At 34.7% G+C, this 19,023-nt stretch overlaps 1 protein-coding gene across 1 annotated transcript; it reads left to right on the plus strand.

The window, feature by feature from the left end:
- The first annotated feature begins 186 nt into the window (after window positions 1-186).
- LOC149475015 (uncharacterized) lies at window positions 187-19,005 on the plus strand. Its single transcript, XM_089713857.1, has 14 exons — window positions 187-401; window positions 896-1,015; window positions 1,338-1,515; window positions 2,057-2,211; window positions 3,795-3,995; window positions 4,495-4,592; window positions 5,046-5,153; window positions 5,607-5,717; window positions 6,989-7,093; window positions 8,333-8,545; window positions 16,117-16,228; window positions 16,779-16,892; window positions 17,111-17,260; window positions 18,807-19,005. The coding sequence occupies exons 1-14, from the start codon at window positions 270-272 to the stop codon at window positions 18,933-18,935; spliced, it is 1,926 nt and encodes a 641-aa protein (XP_089569983.1). The 5' UTR covers window positions 187-269; the 3' UTR covers window positions 18,936-19,005.
- Window positions 19,006-19,023: the final 18 nt, after the last annotated feature.

A 19,023-nucleotide genomic window follows, 5' to 3' on the forward strand; every position in this document is an offset into this window, starting at 1 on the left:
TCATCAATTACCAAATGGCAGAAAAGGAACAATCACTATTCTATTTTTAAATGTACCTACTGTTAATAATTTTCACATTTTGTAACTATTTTAGGTGAAATTATACGTTATATCTTGCAATACCAAAGGTTTGACAATCATCTGTCGTTTGTCAGCGCTATGCTATTTTGTTTGTATCTATCAAATTATCAAAATGGCCGAAGGAAAGGAATGAAGCTTCCTTTGTTCGTAATTATATTATTTAATTAGCCAAAATAAAAACATCGAAAATGAAGGAAATAGACATAAATATAGAGGGATATAATGTGAACGGCATATGTGTTGGTTGTTTGAACTACAATCGGAATATGTTTTACAGAAACGAAATTAAAGAATGTTTTAAAACATTAGCTGATATTGATGTAAGTAAATAAATACTTGTATTTGGAATACCTTTTTGTTTTTAAATTGACTTGAAAAACGTAAAAAGTTCCTTAGTATTTACTGTATATGTCAGAAATCTTTAGAAACATTCAAATAGAATGGAACAGAAATCTTTAGAGCCGCCATTACGCCTCAATTTTAATAAAATTCGCAGTAGTTTAGAACAAGGAAAATTGGATATTTTTTAAATTATGATGCATAACAACTAAGAATAAAAGAATTTTCAAAAATTGTAAGGCCTAATTACTTATTATAAAAATTAAAAAGCAAATTTTGTAGTGAGTATGGTGAAACTTTAATTTTTGTTTTTAAAATGTGGTAATGCAATTTTACAAGTGTTTTTTTAGTCATGAATTGATGTAAAAATGCTGTAACATCGAGAATAGATGTTACCCTTTATAATAAAAAACACCTGAAAAACGGCTGGACATATTTGGATGAAATTCTACTTATTAACAACTACAATTTTCAGGTACCAGATGGCCTGTCAATACAAGTTTGTTGGGAGTGTTTAGCTCGTATAAAAAACATCATGCAGTTTAAGAAACAAATATTAAAGTCATATGATATACTTATAAATTACTCAAGAAAAGTAAGTTATGTTTAAGTTTTTACTACACATAGCCTATGTATTTAATTGGGCTATGTAATTAATAATTACCCACAGTACTCCGCTCCTGTTGGTCTTAGCGTGATGATATAGCCTTCCTCGATACATGGGCTATCTAACACCGAAAGAATTTTTCAAATCGGACCAGTTCCTGAGATTAGCGTGTTAAACAAACAAACTTTTCAACATTATAATATTAAATATAGATGAAATATTAAAATAGTAAATTGTACAGAATTTTTGCCAGACTTTTTCTTAACACATCCTGAAATTATCCTAAAAATAAAATAAAAATCTCTTGCAGCATACCTTCCTGAACTCCCCCTATGATCTATCACAACACGCTACCACAAATCTAATCACCACTAAACTAATCGGCTACACAAGTAGAGACAGTGCTTTGGAAGAAATTAAACAAGAAAAGTTTGAGTCGGTAGCAGACGTGAAGGAGGAATTTGATGTTGATGTGGATGTTTTTGGTGGTAAATATTATTATATGTAATTGAATGTAATTACTAGCTGTGCCCGCCCACGTTTTCAAAGAAAAACCCTGTGGGATTTTTGGGATAAAACCTATCCTATGTGTTAATCCAAGTTACCCTCTATATGTGTGCTTTTCATTGTAATCGGTTCTGTAGTATTTGCGTGAAAGAATAACAAACACACACATACACATCCTCACAAACTTTCGCATTTATAATATTAGTAGGATTACAGATTTATGTCCTTGTAATAATGATGGTCGAGTAATTATAAAATGTTCTACTAAATAAAGGATCTATATCCCGACAGACATTTTCTTTGTCATCATTTTTAGATAAAACAATATATTCTCATAATTTTTAAGCTATTGCATAGCTTCTATCGCGGGCCTTGAGCGCGGAGACCGAATCCAGAAATTCCGTAACGAAAAAACCTCACGCTCCCCACTCCGACGGGCGCGGAGGTGTGGCTTGAAGGCATAGCATGCAATAGCTTTACCGCGGCAGTCCCCGAGTGTCACACGTTTTTTTTTTTTTTCAGAAACATTCATAAAAGACGAAGATACTTTTGATTTAGGGGCAATAGACACGCAGTCTTCTGACGAAAATACTTTCTTATCGGTTTTAGTAAGAGATGATGGAGATAGTAAGAGTAAGAAAGAGAAGGAGAAACCGGAGAAGAGGAAAAGAAAAAAGGTATGTAATTATAATGTGCAGCGATGAGTATATTGTTTATGCTAGTGTGTCATGTTGTTCTAATTTATAGTAACTAGCTGTGTCCTGCGGTTTCACCCGCATTTATAGCCTATACTCTATAGTCTATAGCACAGACATGTATCAAGATAGACTAAGCGAGTGTATGTACTTCCCGTGTCCAAACTAAGTTTATGAACCTTACTTGACGCTGGCCTACACTCAGTCCGCGCTTGCAGTTCGCCAAGGAAAGACGTGAAGCTGAATAAAGTAAAATGCCGAATTGCGCCGTTATAAACTGTAGAAACTCCACAGCTGCTGTGAGTGGCCGAGTTATCGGAGATGTTTCCTTCCACCGGTAAGTAATTTTCTAATCAGAATATGCACTATTTATTTTAAAATCAAATAAAGAATATCTGTGGAAAACGATCGTGACAAACATGGATACCAAACCATACGGAATACATTGCGGCTTTTACTTGGCACGGTAAAGATCGCGTCGTATGATAACAAGCAATGAATAGCGTCTTCTCATTTTTCTGTTCTCATTTTTCTGTCCAATTTTGTGGTTAGTGATGTTCATTTGATGCAACAGTTCTCGATTCTAATCGATTTTATAATCGAACAGAAAAATGATAATTTGAAGGAGCAATTTTTCAGAAAAAAAGGCATAGATTTTTTTGTCATTTAATACGACTTGACCTAGAACTTTTAAGTATTTTAATACAAAGGTACTAAAAATAAATATTATGACATGGACGCCATTAGTTAAAGTGTCATCTTGGGAGTTTTTTAAGAAAACTCCTTATTGCTTAGACTATGTCTGTTTTTTCAGTTTTCCAAGTAACCCGAACATAAAAGAAAAATGGATCGATGCAACGGGACATAAAGATTGATTGATTGACAGTTTCATTACTTTCTTTCGATGGCTTCTCTAGTACGTAGTACATGGTAACACAATGGGCATATGTAAGAAAAAGCTAAAACACATTAGTTTACTTGTTAGAATATTAAAAGGTTTATAACTTTATTTTATCATTCCTCTGTCTATGGTAATTATCATTTTTCTGTCTTGAATCGATTTAGTAATCGATTACGATTCATTTATTTGACTACCTAGACATAGATCTAGTTTGATCTGATTTCTTTCGATTTACTTCGATGGGATAGGACGATACTAGAATCGCCGCGCGAGTGGCGTCCTAATCGATTAAGCGTAAAATGAAATTACCATCACTAAAAAGCGCTCGTGACGTCATAACGCGTCAAGGTCAGTACAAAAAATATGACACGCTTGGTTTTCATACAGATCGCGGTACTTGCGTAGTCTATCTATGTCTGTGGTCTATAGCCTTCCTGGATAAATGGACTATCTAACACGAAAATAATTCTTAAATTCGACATTCAATTGACAGATTGACTTTTTTTATTTACAAATATTCAGGGACCAGTTTTGACTGATATTTTTTGTATTAAAAAAAATGTTTGGCTGTCAATTTTTTCGTAGATAAACACAATCCAGTTAGTTTTATTTCAAGTATATTTTTAACAGATTAAAAATATTTTTTGACATTTATTGATGACAGACAAAATCGCGCAGACAAAATAACCTACCGGAAGATCTGGTAGAAGAGTTCTCTATGACAGAGGAAGAGATGCACTCAGTAAGAGAAAGAGATGTATCGAGCGCAGAGTTCGCGAGTTTGAAACATAAGTGTAGTGATTGTGTGCGGGAGTTTAATTCGAAAAAGTTGTTAGATTGCCACTTGAGCGGGAAACATTGTCAGGTGAGTGACAACCTTAATATCTATCTATATGTTAACGGAAATGTATGTAATCCGTCATTTTATAAAATTCCTAGGAAATGTATGTAATTCCTAAAATCGCACGGAAATGTGTGAAATAAATTATCATAAACACATTCCCTAGGAAATCTATACATTTAATAGTTTATTAATCAATATTTTATACATTTCCTAAATGGTATCGGAATTGTACACATTTCCTAGGATTTGTATACAATTCCTTGATTTCATACATTTCCGGTAACATATACACATAGTAAAATCGTAAAAGTCGAAACTGTACATTGAATATTCAAATTCAAATTTGAAATATTTTCAATGTTTACCACCGATTCGGAAAGCAGTATCTATTGGAGAAGAACCGACAAGAAACTCCATAGTTGCTCTTTTTTATCAATTTGGAAGACAAAACAAATCACAAATTTACCCATAATTTATTCTCTTTGGAAATAAAATTATGTTTTAAACTTCTTTTGTTTAGAAAGACGCAAAATCCCACCAATGCGACGTGTGCAAAGGTTATTTTATAAATAAGGAAAACCTAACGAAACACAAAAATCGACATTTAAGAGCATTCCGGTGAGTATTGCACTCGATCTAGATTGTAATAATATTCCATTTTTTCATACTTATATTGTAAACTAGCAGTGCCCCGCGGTTTTACCCGCATTGCTCGGCTCCTGTTGGTCTTAGCATGATGATATATTATAGCCTATAGCCCTCCTCAATAAATGGGCTATCTAACACCGAAATAATTTTTCAAATCGCACCAGTAGTTCCTGAGGTTAGCGCGTTCAAACAAACAAACTCACATGCAACATATTTGAGAGACTCGATTTTGACCCACTTAGCGGACAGATTTAATTCACAATAATACACTTATCAAGGAAAAGTGAAAATACAATAATAGCAGTTTGTTTAGGTAATTTTTTAATTGTATTTATTATATTCATTATAATATTATTTATCCCCACATTTCAATTTGTTGACTTTATACAGATAATTTTTTTATTAATTTTTATTTCATTTCAGATGTAAAGAATGTGGTCTAATAACAACATTGAAAAGAATAATGCTGAGGCATGAGTGCGCTAAACGTATAGAACGATATTCCTGTACCGAATGTGATAAGACTTTTTGGTAAGTGTAGTTTAATAACAAAATTTTACTCAGAACTCAAACTCAAACATTATTTATTCAAATAGACTTCTTCTAGGAGCACTTTTGAATAGTCATAACAGTTACTAAATACTGCTTTCCGAATCGGTGGTAAATGTTTAAAATATGTAATGACGTTTCAAAAGTGAATAAATAAATGTTTGAGTTTGACTTTGAAAAATGAAAGGCGTACAATATAATATGACAATATTAGGATAATTTTATTTTTTTAAGTATTGTATCAAGATTGTGGAACATTTTGAACTAACGCAGAAAACCTGAGACAAACGCAAATTTTTCGATAGTAGTGTACTCTCTATTTTCTATTGTTTCGTATTATGAGTCGTGCAATTTAAAACAAAAAGTCTTATGTACCATTAAAGAAGCGATCAAATTGTTTGTATTCTTTCATATATGTATTATGTTATTTTTCAGTTCTAAATCAAAACTAGCGTACCACAAAAACGTATGCCACGAAGAGAAGCCGCAGTGTGATTGTTGTGGAAAAGTATTCGCGAATAAAATGACTCTGAAGTACCATTTGAAGTGAGTATTGAATAGAGTAAGAGTTAGGAGGAGATAGAGTTGGTAAGAGATAGTAAGAGAAGCCGCAGTTCGACTGTTGTGGAAAAGTATTCGCGAATAAAATGACTCTGAAGTACCATTTGAAGTGAGTATTGAATAGAGTAAGAGTTAGGAGGAGATAGAGTTGGTAAGAGATAGTAAGAGAAGCCGCAGTTCGACTGTTGTGGAAAAGTATTCGCGAATAAAATGACTCTGAAATACCATTTGAAGTGAGTATTGAATAGAGTAAGAGTTAGGAGGAGATAGAGTTGGTAAGAGATAGTAAGAGAAGCCGCAGTTCGACTGTTGTGGAAAAGTATTCGCGAATAAAATGACTCTGAAGTACCATTTGAAGTGAGTATTGAGTAGAGTAAGAGTTAGGAGGAGATAGAGTTGGTAAGAGATAGTAAGAGAAGCCGCAGTTCGACTGTTGTGGCAAAGTATTCGCTAATAAAATGACTGCAGTACCATTTGAAGTGAGTATTGAGTAGAGTAAGAGTTAGGAGGAGATAGAGTTGGTAAGAGATAGTAAGAGATAGTAGTTGCGACTGGATCGTGTGTATACAGGGTGTCCCACTATCGGTATACTAAGCGCGAAGGGACTTGTAGTTTTGCATACACTGATCATGTAAAAAATACATACTTAAACAACAAAATTACGTCAAAAATTTTTTGCTAAACTTTCCTGAAAATCCATGTTTTCATCTCTAACTTCGCGCAGTCGGCATATGTACAGCTTCTCTAATGTGAGCATTTTTTCTATGAAAACATAATCTTAAACGATAGCTCACGTGCTGGTGGTAAAGTTGGGCGGGTTGCTTGTTATGGGTGTACACATAGAGTTTTAATAATTCATGATCTATTTGAAAAAAAAAATGCGTCTGGAATTTTATAAGTATTTTTTACGTACTCACCGTATGCAAAACTATAACCTCCTTTGAGCTTAGTATACCAACAGTGGGACCAGGGACATCCTGTATAGTTACTACTATAAATAAGATAAAAGCAGAAGATAGGAAGCTACTGCTTCCCGTGTGATCCGATTTAAATTTGGTCTAGTTTTGACAATAAACAAACAAATATTTATTCAATTAGACTTCTTCTAGAAGCACTTTTGATTCGTCACAACAGTTTTAACATTTACCACCTTTTCGGAAAGCAGTATCTATGGAGAAGAACAAGAAAATCCATAGTTGCTCTTTTAAAACATGGCGAGTCAGATTTTGTTAAAAATTAATTACTTTTTTTTTCAGAATTTTACCCACCAAAAAGGATGAAAAGCCAAAGGAAATGTTATATATACCGTGCAAGGGGTGCGACAAAGTGTTTCACTCGCAGAAGAGTTACAGAGCTCATGTGTGAGTGTTTTTTTTTTTTTTAAGTGAAACTTCTTTATCGGGGTTGGAAAAAAATTTTGTGTTACATTTTTTCGTTACGCGTGACACTTTTCCGTTACGCGCCATCTTTTTCTTATCCCTACCACGCGTGATTCGACGTATTTCTGTAAAGTTGCATATAGTAAATTATTTTTGAAAAATAAGGTCATAATGAAGTTTCACTTACGTGTGTACACTAGTACACGCACACATTTTTTTTATTTATTAGTAACACAGGTACATGTTGATAGTCAAATATCTACAGCATTACTAATATAATGAATGTGATAGTGTATGTTTGTCTTTTTTACTTCACAACGCGGCAGCGTATGTTTTATGTGCATATGGACAGATTTTTACCGCAGCCAAATACCTAATTCGCCTTAGAACACATGATCTAAACTGCGGGTAACGGCTAGTGACTTATATTTTATGCTAGTGTTTTAGACGTAACTTTTGATTAGATAATTTTGTGGATGAATAGTTGTCACTATTTCCTGTCAAAACATGCTTAGCTGTCGAATATTATAAAATGCCGCTTTCCTCTGAATCGTGGTGCATTCGTACGAATCGTGCCTATGGGCTCGGATGTTGTTTATACGATATTGTTCAGTATTTAATGTATAATTATTTAGATTAAATACTGAATTCAATCCAATTCTCAAGTAATGCTGTATGTACCTGTAATTAGTAGCCAATTTAGATTAAGACTTTATGTACGATTACTTATATAATGTTACAAATTGAGTTACTGTTGGTGCATCTATAAATAAATAAATAAATAAATACGACGTTTGACCCAACTACCCTCACTTTATTAATAGTCGGTCGTTGACTTGCAGCGTTTTGTTGTTTGTTTTTATCAACTACCTACATCAATCAGGCAGTTGTGTAGAATCGCAGTACATTCTTATTACATTCAAACTAATATTTAACCCGGCCTCTCGTGTAATTTGTAACAACTTGTAATACTAAAAACTTGTTTACTGTACCTATCACTATATGACAGATATTTGCTCAAATATCATCTTTTTTTTAAACTACATATTTAAAAGATATTCGAATGTCTATAAAACTATCCTTACTAAATACTCAACATTTCAAAGTAAATCACTATATTTGACAGATATTTGTTCAAATATCATCTTTTTTTTAAAACTACATATTTAAAAGATATTTATTAAAATGCCTATAATCCTTACTAAATACATTTCGTTTCAGCGTAATCCACGACGGCCTATCCTACCCGTGCCCTATATGCGGAAAACTATTCCAATGGAAACGCAACCTCGCCCGTCACGCGCGCAACCACCGCGACCGAGAGACAGGAACCACGCACCAGTGCCGCGAGTGCGGGAAGACGTTCTCGAGCCGCGACTGCTACAACAACCACATGAAGCTCAGCAAGCGGCACGTGCCCGAGAGCGCGCTCCTGTGAGTCTATGTGCGCCCACTAAATATAGTGAAAAAATAATGAAAAACGGGTAAAAAATAACAAAAACGTTCCATTTTCAAACATTTCTTGTTTAATATGTGCTATTTCGCTTATTAGAAATAAAAATTGTGACCATAAAAAATAACTAATTTTAAGTTTATAGGGACGCGCGCTTTAGAACACTCCTATGAAGTTATGATCGCCTGGTACTTTGAGTTCATATAGTGTGACGTTTTTTTGCCAAAAATTGTTAGAAAGTTTCTTTCTCTTTCCTATTTGATAACAATGCAAACTAAAAGAAATTTCGTAAATTAACAAAGAAAAAAATCCCCGAATAAAATGTGACCCAACTAATAGAAAATACATTTACATCGACCTAACTAACAAGTATGAAGGTACAATAACCACCACGCACCAGTGCCGAGAGCGCGCTCCTGTGAGTCTATGCGCGCCTGGTACTTTGTGGCACTAAATATAGTGAAAAAATAATAAAAAACGGGGAAAAAATAACAAAAATGTTCCATTTTAATATATTTCTTGTTTAATCTGTGCTATTTCGCTTATTAGAAAAAAAAATAGTGACAATAAAAAAATAAATAATTTTAAGTTTATAGGGACGCGCGCTTTATAACACTCCTACGGTCTTATGGTCGCCTGGTACTTTGAGTTCATATAGTGTGACATTTTTTGACAAAAATGGTTAGAGAAAGTTTCGTTCTCTTTCCTAAAAATTCGTAAATTAACAAAAAAAAAATGTGTGCGTGTACTAGAGTACACACGTAAGAAGTGAAACTTCTTTATGTCCTTATTTTTCAAAAAATAATTTACTATATACAATATTAAAGAAATACGTTAGTCACACGCTCGTCGCTACCTACTTAAATATTTACACCGGCCGCTGCTGCAACTCGCTCGCTTCGCTCGCTCGGCTCGTGCGGTAGTTCAAAAGTTAACCTAAGATGCTCGTCGCTTCGCTCCTCCGCTACCTATTTACATATTTACACCGGCTGCTGCTGCAACTCGCTCGCTTCGCTCGCTCGGCTCGTGCGGTAGTTCAAAAGTTAACCTAAGATGCTCGTCGCTTCGCTCCTCGCTACCTATTTGAATATTTACGCCGGCCACTGCCGTTTTCAGCTTATAAAGGATTTCGACAGGCGGATTTTGATTGGACAGAGAGTTTGAGGTTTATTCTTATAAATTTTGAATTCATAAAATTATAATTGAACACCTGACACCAATCAAGCAAACACGTGTTTACGTGAGTCATAGATTTATTATCGTATACTCCTAAAATGTTTTCTAAGAAACAATAGTGTACTTACATTGTCGGCACGTTCTTAAAGTCGGTAACTTATTTTTGTTCGAACAATAGAGGTAATAAATTCCTAATGATCAAGTTGTAAAGGTTGTAAAATAAAAAATATTCTATATTAAAACGTATATAATATAATATGTGCGTCATTAATTTCTGACTGTTTCGAAATTTGGTGCAAAATAAAATAGTGTGTAAATAAAATTTGTAAAAAATCAATAAAATAAAACAATCGAGTAAAGATCTATAGGCATGTCGGCGCAACGATGATAAACGACTACCCTCAAACTACTAAATAATTATAACTAGCTAAAGTTTACTTTGATCTTTTTAAATAAGTGGTTGATTCATTAATCAACCACTAATGAAATAATTAAATTAACGAAATAATTAATGTTTGTAAAACTGATGAAAATTCATTGTAAAAATTCGAGTGGCAACACTCAAACTAATTCTTGTGAGTCATTGTTTGCTTTAAATGCGAGCGACCGACGGCACAGAGCACATTCACTCGCCGGCCGTTGGAGCGTTCGGAGCTCTCTCTATAATTTCCACGTAGATTAAAAAGGCAGTAAAATACCTACAGGCGTTCTACTTCGAGTATGAGCGTCTGCCCTGATGATGGTGACGTCAGAATTGCTGACGTCACTCTTTTTAAAAATAGCCTTTGGGCCCTTCTTCCGTCATCAGAAGTTGGATAGAATTCAAGCTCTCTATTTTTAAATGTTAACGTTTACGTAGTTTTGTAACGGCATACTGGCGTTTGTGTTTTTTCGTGCGTTGTGTAAAGTAAAAGTTTGTTACGTGGATTATTGTAACGGGAGTGTAGTTCATCGAAGGAATTGTGTGTGTTATCTGAGCTGCGCCTCTCTTTGTGATAAGCATAAATCTACGAGAACCTCCGAGAAATCTACGAGAACCTCGGAGAAATCTACGAGAACCTTCGAGAATCTGCCTATATCACAAATGAGTAGGTGTTGATCACATGATACGCGAACGGACTGTGTCTGTCATGTGGAGTGTTCAGTATTCTGAAAGGTCAGTGTGGCCGAGGCAGTGTGTTTATGAAATCCCGAGATGAACTACCGTAGTGTTGTAATACGAGAAAAGGCGTACGAGGACGTACGATTGTCAGTATGGCCGTGTTAGACTTAAAATCTACGAGAACCTCCGAGAAATCTACGAGAACCTTCGAGACTCTCCGAGAACCGACACAAAATACGCCGAGAATCGTTCTCTTCTTCTTTGTGGTCACGTTGAGACATCCACATCGGTAGTGGAGGCGGACACAGCTTTCCGCACGATCTCCCGCCATGTCTTCCTGTTACTAGATTGTCTGGTGCAGTCTGATACACAAATTCCTATAGCAGATTTCACTTGGTCGGTCCAGCGCATTAGTGACCTGCTTTTACAACGAGACATTTACAACGTGGCTGGTGCAGAGCGCGCACCGCCTGTCAGTATGGCCGTGTCGGCGCAACGATGATAAACGACTACCCTCAAACTACTAAATAATTATAACTAGCTAAAGTTTACTTTGATCTTTTTAAATAAGTGGTTGATTCATTAATCAACCACTAATGAAATAATTAAATTAACGAAATAATTAATGTTTGTAAAACTGATGAAAATTCATTGTAAAAATTCGAGTGGCAACACTCAAACTAATTCTTGTGAGTCATTGTTTGCTTTAAATGCGAGCGACCGACGGCACAGAGCGTCAGAGCACATTCACTCGCCGGCCGTTGGAGCGTTCGGAGCTCTCTCTATAATTTCCACGTAGATTAAAAAGGCAGTAAAATACCTACAGGCGTTCTACTTCGAGTATGAGCGTCTGCCCTGATGATGGTGACGTCAGAATTGCTGACGTCACTCTTTTTAAAAATAGCCTTTGGGCCCTTCTTCCGTCAGGCATATTATGTATGTATTTATGCAAGATATGTATATTTATACAGGGAACTTCGCAACGTGTTATCTATGAAATTATACTTTTACTCAATTGTTTAATTTTATTTACACACTGTTTTATTTTGCACCAAATCTCGAAACAGTCAGAAATTAATGACGCACATACCTAGTACATAATATATACATATTAAGACAGAGATGAAAAATAAATAACATGATCACGCCCACGTGTTGGTGTTTTAAAAAATTCAATCAAAAACTGAGAATAACTGTAAATATTTTAGAATTAGAAAAATAAATATGTACCACAATAACATTCAAGTATTAGAAAAAATTTATACATAATTCCACCCACGTGTTATAGTGTATCTATACATATTATAATAAAATTGAAAAAATTTAAAAATACAATCAAAAAGTGAGGTTAATTTTAAATAACTTAGAAAAATAAATACCATAATTACACCTAAGTAAAATGTCACGAGTACGGCGTAACGCAAAAATGTCACGCGCGCGGCGTAACGCAAAAAATGTCTCACAAAATTTTTGTCCACCCCCCATAAAGAAGTTTCACTTCAAAAACCATCCCGTATAGTGCAGTGCCTGGAGCTTTCAAAACCGTATAACCTCGGATTAGAGTTATAGTGAATGAAATTAATGTTTGACCATATATTTTCACTTTAAACAGTATTTGAAGTGAAACTTCATGCGCGCGCCCGCGCACCGCTTCTGGATCGCGTCCTGCAGCAGCGGCCGCAGCCGCCGCATCAGTCTGCGATGCAATACAACGTTACAATCACACATACTCAGTAATCCATACTGATATTATAAATGCGAAAGTAACTCTGTCTGTCTGTCTGTTACTCAATCACGCCTAAACTACTGAACCAATTTGCATGAAATTTGGTATGGAGATATTTTGCGGGGTTGGACAAAAATTAAGTGAAACATTTTTGCGTTACGCCGTACGCGTGACATTTTTGCGTTACGCCATACTCGAGACATTTTTAGGGTCATAAAGAAGTTTCACTTCTTACATGTGTACCTACTCTAGTACACGCATTCATTTTTTCTTTTTTTTTATTCGAGTAGACATATTATAGGAATATTTTTCAAAGATACCTGTGTATAAAAATAGCAGTAGGGATCTCGAACAGATAATCGCGTTTTAGAACATTCCTATGGACTTATAGTAGCCTGGTACTTCATAAGTATGTAGTGTGAACATATTTTGATTCCAATATATCTTTTCCGTCAATCTTTTTGGTAATAAATAACTTTAAGCTTGGTAATACAAAATACTAAATTAATTAAATTAATAATCTCGCTAATAATTATAAAGATGTGATGTAGGTACTTAAAATAATATAATATACTAGCGGTCCGCCCCGGCTTCGCCCGTGGTACATAATATTTACGTTTTCTCTACATAAGAACCATCCTCGTACTTCAAGGAATATAATAAAAAAAGAATTATCGAAATCGGTTCAGCCGTTCTCGAGTTATGCGCTTACCAACACATTTTGCGATTCATTTTTATATACAGGGTGTCCCAAAAAGTAGTGATGAACGGAAGCTGGGAGGTAGAGGACCTAAAGGGCTATCCGAATCACTCCCATGTATGTTATGCGATTTTTCGTATTTTCGGAGTTATGACGTTTTTTTCAATTTTTCACCTATCGCCGAGTACGGTGATATTTTCACTCATGGTGACGTCAATTATTGCGGAAGGTGCTTGATTTTTTTTGTGTGCTAAGCTGAAAGATAGGCCAATTCAGTATGGTAACATTTACTATCGTTAGATCTTTGAATGGAATAAAAAAAAGAATTAAAATGCCAAGAAAGATAAAATTACCCAGTATGTTCTCCACTTCAAGGGCCCGTAAAAAAATAAAATCACAAGTAAAAAAAAAAAAGTTTTCCATTTGGCTTTTAAAACTTGCTCTATCTATCAGGTAGCTACCCTGAAAATTTCATTTTATTATTCAGAAGGCTTCAATCGAAAAATTGAAATCTAAATGAGGTAAGTGCAAAAATTGAATTAACATGATGATTAATAAAAACAAATTAAAACCAATAACAAGGTGTTTAATTACCAGAAATTTTTAAAATGACCCCGCTATTGCTCAGTGCAAGTGCGACATCACCGTAAAAAGTTGTCTTTTAAATGTCTGAATGCCCTTTTATCATTTTTAATGGTTTCTTCTGCTACTATGAATTTCCAGGTTATTTCGTTCAAATTGTGGCAGTCTCTCGTCTTTGTAGTATCCCCACGGAAAAAAATCAATAGGGTTTATGTCCGGGGACCGTCGAGGCCAGGCTAAAGGGCAAAGATACCCTGAAAGATGGATTGGTCGTTGCAGCCTGCGCATGCGCTGGTGACGCCTGCCTTAAAGCCTGGCCTGCACGGTCCCTCGACCTAAACCCCATTGATTTGTTTCAATGGGGATACTAAAAAGACCTCGGCTACTTGAGAGAATGCTACAATTTGGACGAAATAACCCGGAAATTCATAGTAGCAGAAGAAACCATTAAAAATGATAAAAGGGCATTCAGACATTTAAAAGACAACTTTTTACGGTGATGTCGCACTTGCATTGAGCAACAGCGGGGTTATTTTAAAAATTTCTGGTAATTAAACACCTATTTATGGGTTTTAATTTGGTTTTAATGATCATCATGTTAATAAAATTTTTGCACTTACCACATTTAGATTTCAATTTTTCGATTGAAGCCTTCTGAATAATAAAATGAAATTTTTAGGGTAGCTACCTGATAGATAGAGCGAGTTTTTAAAAGCCAAATGGAAAACTTTTTTTATGTGATTTTATTTTTTTATGGGCCCTTGAAGTTGTGAACATACTGGGTAATTTTATCTTTCTTGGCATTTAATTCTTTTTTTATTCCATTCGAAGATCTAACGATAGTAAATGTTACCATACTGAATTGGCCTATCTTTCAGCTTACCACACAAAAAAAAATCAAGCATCTAGCGCAATAAGTCACGTCACCATAAATAAAAATCTCATCGTACTCAGCGATAGATGAAAAATTGAAAAAAATGTCATAACTCCGAAAATACGAAAAATCGCATAACATACATGGGGGTGATTCGGATAGCTCTCTAGGTCCTCTACCTCCCAGCTTCCGTTCATCACTACTTTTTGGGACACCCTGTATAAAAAAGAAGAAGAAGAAGAAGAAGATGACAAACGGATGCAATCTAGAAACACCTACCGCAAATGCCAATTGGTGTATTTTGAATTTTGTCAAATCCACGCTGCTAAGTCACGCGACAAAATGTCTCTGTTTTCTTCCAACTAGCACAAGTTATTTGAGTTACATGTTGCCGCACCGCACAACGAACGCATGACGAGCGGCTGACGCGACGTTGCCGCTCCGTCGCTACGTGGACTGTTTTGTTTATACTCAAGTTCCAAGCATTCATATCTTATTTTATTTTATACTATGTAGTTACTATGTAGTGATTAAAAGCAGTCAATAAATATTACTCCTTGACATTTTAATCACTACATAGTATAAAACAAAGTTGCTTTCTCTGTCCCTATGTCCCTTTGTACGCTTAAATCTTTGAAACTACGCAACGGATTTTGATGCGGTTTTTTTTAATAGATAGATTTTTAATAGAAGAGGAAGGTTTATATGTATAATAACCATTAAATAGTGGAGAAGTACTGTTATTTTTGAGGTTTCTAATGTGATGTCGTAAAAAATTACATTTTTTCCGCTTACATTGCAAACGCAGGCTGAAACCTACGAGTTTTATCAAAATAATGTACTTAGTATTATACACATTGAAAAGGTCTACAGGAAAGTCCGCGATGGTATATGTCTATCTCTTACCCACAATAACTTTTTTTTGTCATTTACTTTTTACGACAAATTATGGCTAATTTTCGAAGCGATTTTAACTAATACAGCATTAATCCTTAACCAATTAAATACCTTGAATACATTGTTCATTTAATATAGATCTATATGGCCCTTTACACCGTATGATTTAAGTGAATATTTTCGAAGATATTACAGATTTAAAAATTGCGAGACGTATCATTTGCGACGGTACCGGCCGGCTGGGCCGCTATGTTTTTATATACAACGTTCACAGTTTTTCTGTAGTGTATTTAGTATCAGCATTGCACCCGTGCGAAGCCGGGGCGGACTGCTAGTAAATTATAAAATATTTTACGAAATTGACGAATTGTAATTGAATATGTAATAAAAAATTATTCCTGTTATTAAATATAGCCCATGTATTGAAATAAACTGTATGAAATGTAATTTGTATCATTTATTTGTAATTCTTTAATAAATAACGCCTTGTTCCAGACACGCCTGCCACTACTGCGATAAGAGATTCGCAACCAAATGGTGTATGGTCGACCACATCGACTGGGACCATTTGAAACAGATCAAATATAGGTGCAAAGTTTGTTATAAGGTAATTAATTTAAAATTAAAGAAAATATCAATTTAAATAGTTTTTTTGCTCACTTTGAGACGACATTTTTGGTTTGGTACTCGTGACATTCTCTGTGACTAAGTTTGTTATCGAATCATTTATATGGAAATACGTGTATTTATATAATTTCTGGTAATGACTATAGAAAACGTAGAGGCGCTACAGTATTTTCATAAACACGTTCAGTATGGCAACATTTGATAATTTTTTGTATGGACACGATTTGTATTGTATATCTCTTGAAGCTTTAATATGTATTTACGGGCAGACTGAAAATCAGCGCTGTTCAGGTGTTAAAACCCGACAGCATGGCTGAGTCTGACCCGATTGCCATGTAAACTATTGTATATTTTTTTTAGTAATATTTAGTTGTTTAGTTGTTAAGTGTGTGTAACATGTGGCAATAAATATTTTTCTTTCTTTCTTTCATATACATTTTTGGATCGCTATACATCATGTCTTTTATCCTTAAACATAATTAAGATTATTAATATGCTATATATAAGTAAGTAAAACTTTTCTATTTCAGCCATTCAAAACAGCGAAAATAATGGTCGCTCACATGAACAATATACACGAAGGAAAAAACAAAAAGGAACCGGATGGAGAGCATTTATGTGAGATCTGTGGTAAATCTTACAAGGTAAGTGTGTCACTTAGAGCAGCCGTACACGGGCGGCTCGAGCAGTATTTTTGAAGTTGAAATTTCTTTAGGCGCGTTGAGAGTAAAATTTCAAGGTCACCGAGTAAGGCGATTTGGATATCTCTTAATCTTGTCAATGAAGTTTCACTTCGGACACGTGTGCTCGACACACATGCTTTTTTTTATTTATTAATAGGTACTAAATTTTCAATCCACAGACAGAAAAACGTCTAAAAGGCCACGTATGGGCGATGCATACGAAACGTTCGAACACAAAGAGCTTCAAATGCTCGTTATGTCCAGCTACATTCACATGGCAGACGTCTATATATAAACATATGCGTATGATGCATGATAATAAACGAAAGGTATGTATTTTATGGAAAAATGACTCTTATGTATACAGCAATAAGGTGCTTTATCCCGTAACCATCCGTATCCCTTCAAAAATAGGTAATGTAAGGTAGAATGAGTCGTATTTTATAGTAATAAGGTGCTTTATACCGTAACAACAATATATGTATTCTTCCAAAATGGGTAATGTCTGATGGTAATTATTGTATAGAAAAATAACTCTTATACCTTATAGCAATAAGGTGCTTTATCCCGTAAAAAACATGAGTATCCTTAGCCTATCTTATCTATCTATCTAGGTATGTATTGCATGCGAAATGAAGTCTTATGGCATGTAGCAATAAGGTGTTTTATCCCGTAGCAACATGTGTATCCGTATCCTATCTTATCTATTTAATTAGGTATATATTGCATGGGAAAATGACCCGTATATCCTGTAGTAATAAGGTATTTATCCCGTAACAACATTATCTATACTAAAAATGACAAAGAGCTTCAAATGCTCGCTCTGCCCAGCTACATTCACATGGCAGACGTCTATATATTATAAACATATGCGTATGATGCATGATAATAAACGAAAGGTCTGTATTTTATGGAAAAATGACTCTTATAGTATACAGCAATAAGGTGCTTAATCCCGTAACCATCCGTATCTCTTCAAAAATAGGTAATGTAAGGAAGAATGAGCCGTATTTCATAGTAATAAGGTGCTTTATCCCTTAACAACAATATATCTACCCTTCCAAAATGGGTAATGTCGGATGGTAATTATTGTATATGAAAATAACTCTTATACCTTATAGCAATAAGGTGCTTTATCCCGTAAAAAACATGAGTATCCTTAGCCTATCTTATCTATCTATCTAGGTATGTATTGCATGCGAAATGAAGTCTTATGGCATGTAGCAATAAGGTGTTTTATCCCGTAGCAACATGTGTATCCGTATCCTATCTTATCTATTTAATTAGGTATATATTGCATGGGAAAATGACCCGTATATCCTGTAGTAATAAGGTATTTATCCCGTAACAACATTATCTATACTAAAAATGACAAACAGCTTCAAATGCTCTTTATGTCCCGCTACATTCACATGGCAGACGTCTATATACAAACACATGCGTATGATGCATGATAATAAACGAAAGGTATGTATTTTATAGAAAAATGACTCTTATAGTATACAGCAATAAGGTGCTTTATCCCGTAACAACAATATATATGTATTCTTCCAAAATGGGTAATGTCGGATGGTAATTATTGTATATGAAAATAACTCTTATACCTTATAGCAATAAGGTGCTTTATCCCGTAACCATCCGTTTCACTTCAAAAATAGGTAATGTAAGGAAGAATGAGCCATAAGAGCTTTATCCCTTAACAGCGTGTATCCTTCAAAAACAGGTTAAGTTAAGGTATGTGTTGTAAGGGAAAATAACTCTTATATGTTACTACAATAAGGTGCTTTATCTCGTAACAACAACCTCAACACACACAAAAATATCAAAAATCGAATTTCCTAAATATAAAATACAGATAATGTTTCTTGTCAACAGCAACCCCGGGCTTTACCATCGAAGAAAGAAGAGCCATATGTGGAAATAGAAATAACGAACCCATACTTTCAGCAGAATATAATAAACCCAAGTTTACAGCCGATAAATATTGTACAGAATATCGGTTAAATGGGTTTGAATCGGTAATAATACCGGTTGACGACTGATGCCATATTATAAATAAATGAATTTTATATTGCTTGTTGTTTTATTTATC

The sequence above is a fragment of the Colias philodice genome, chromosome 31, assembly GCF_061535455.1.
Source record: "Colias philodice isolate Cphi_HAF_F1 chromosome 31, ilColPhil1 Martin Lab GWU primary, whole genome shotgun sequence".
NCBI classification, from domain to species: domain Eukaryota; kingdom Metazoa; phylum Arthropoda; class Insecta; order Lepidoptera; family Pieridae; genus Colias; species Colias philodice.

What these genes read in the sequence shown, in the direction of transcription:
- LOC149475015 (XM_089713857.1), top strand. Translation starts at nt 270, where the DNA reads ATGAAGGAAATAGACATAAATATAGAGGGATATAATGTGAACGGCATA. An exon ending in TGATGTGGATGTTTTTGGTG is followed by an intron (nt 1,516 to 2,056) that starts GTAAATATTATT and finishes TTTTTTTTTCAG; the next exon opens with AAACATTCATAAAAGACGAA. An exon ending in CGACATTTAAGAGCATTCCG is followed by an intron (nt 4,593 to 5,045) that starts GTGAGTATTGCA and finishes ATTTCATTTCAG; the next exon opens with ATGTAAAGAATGTGGTCTAA.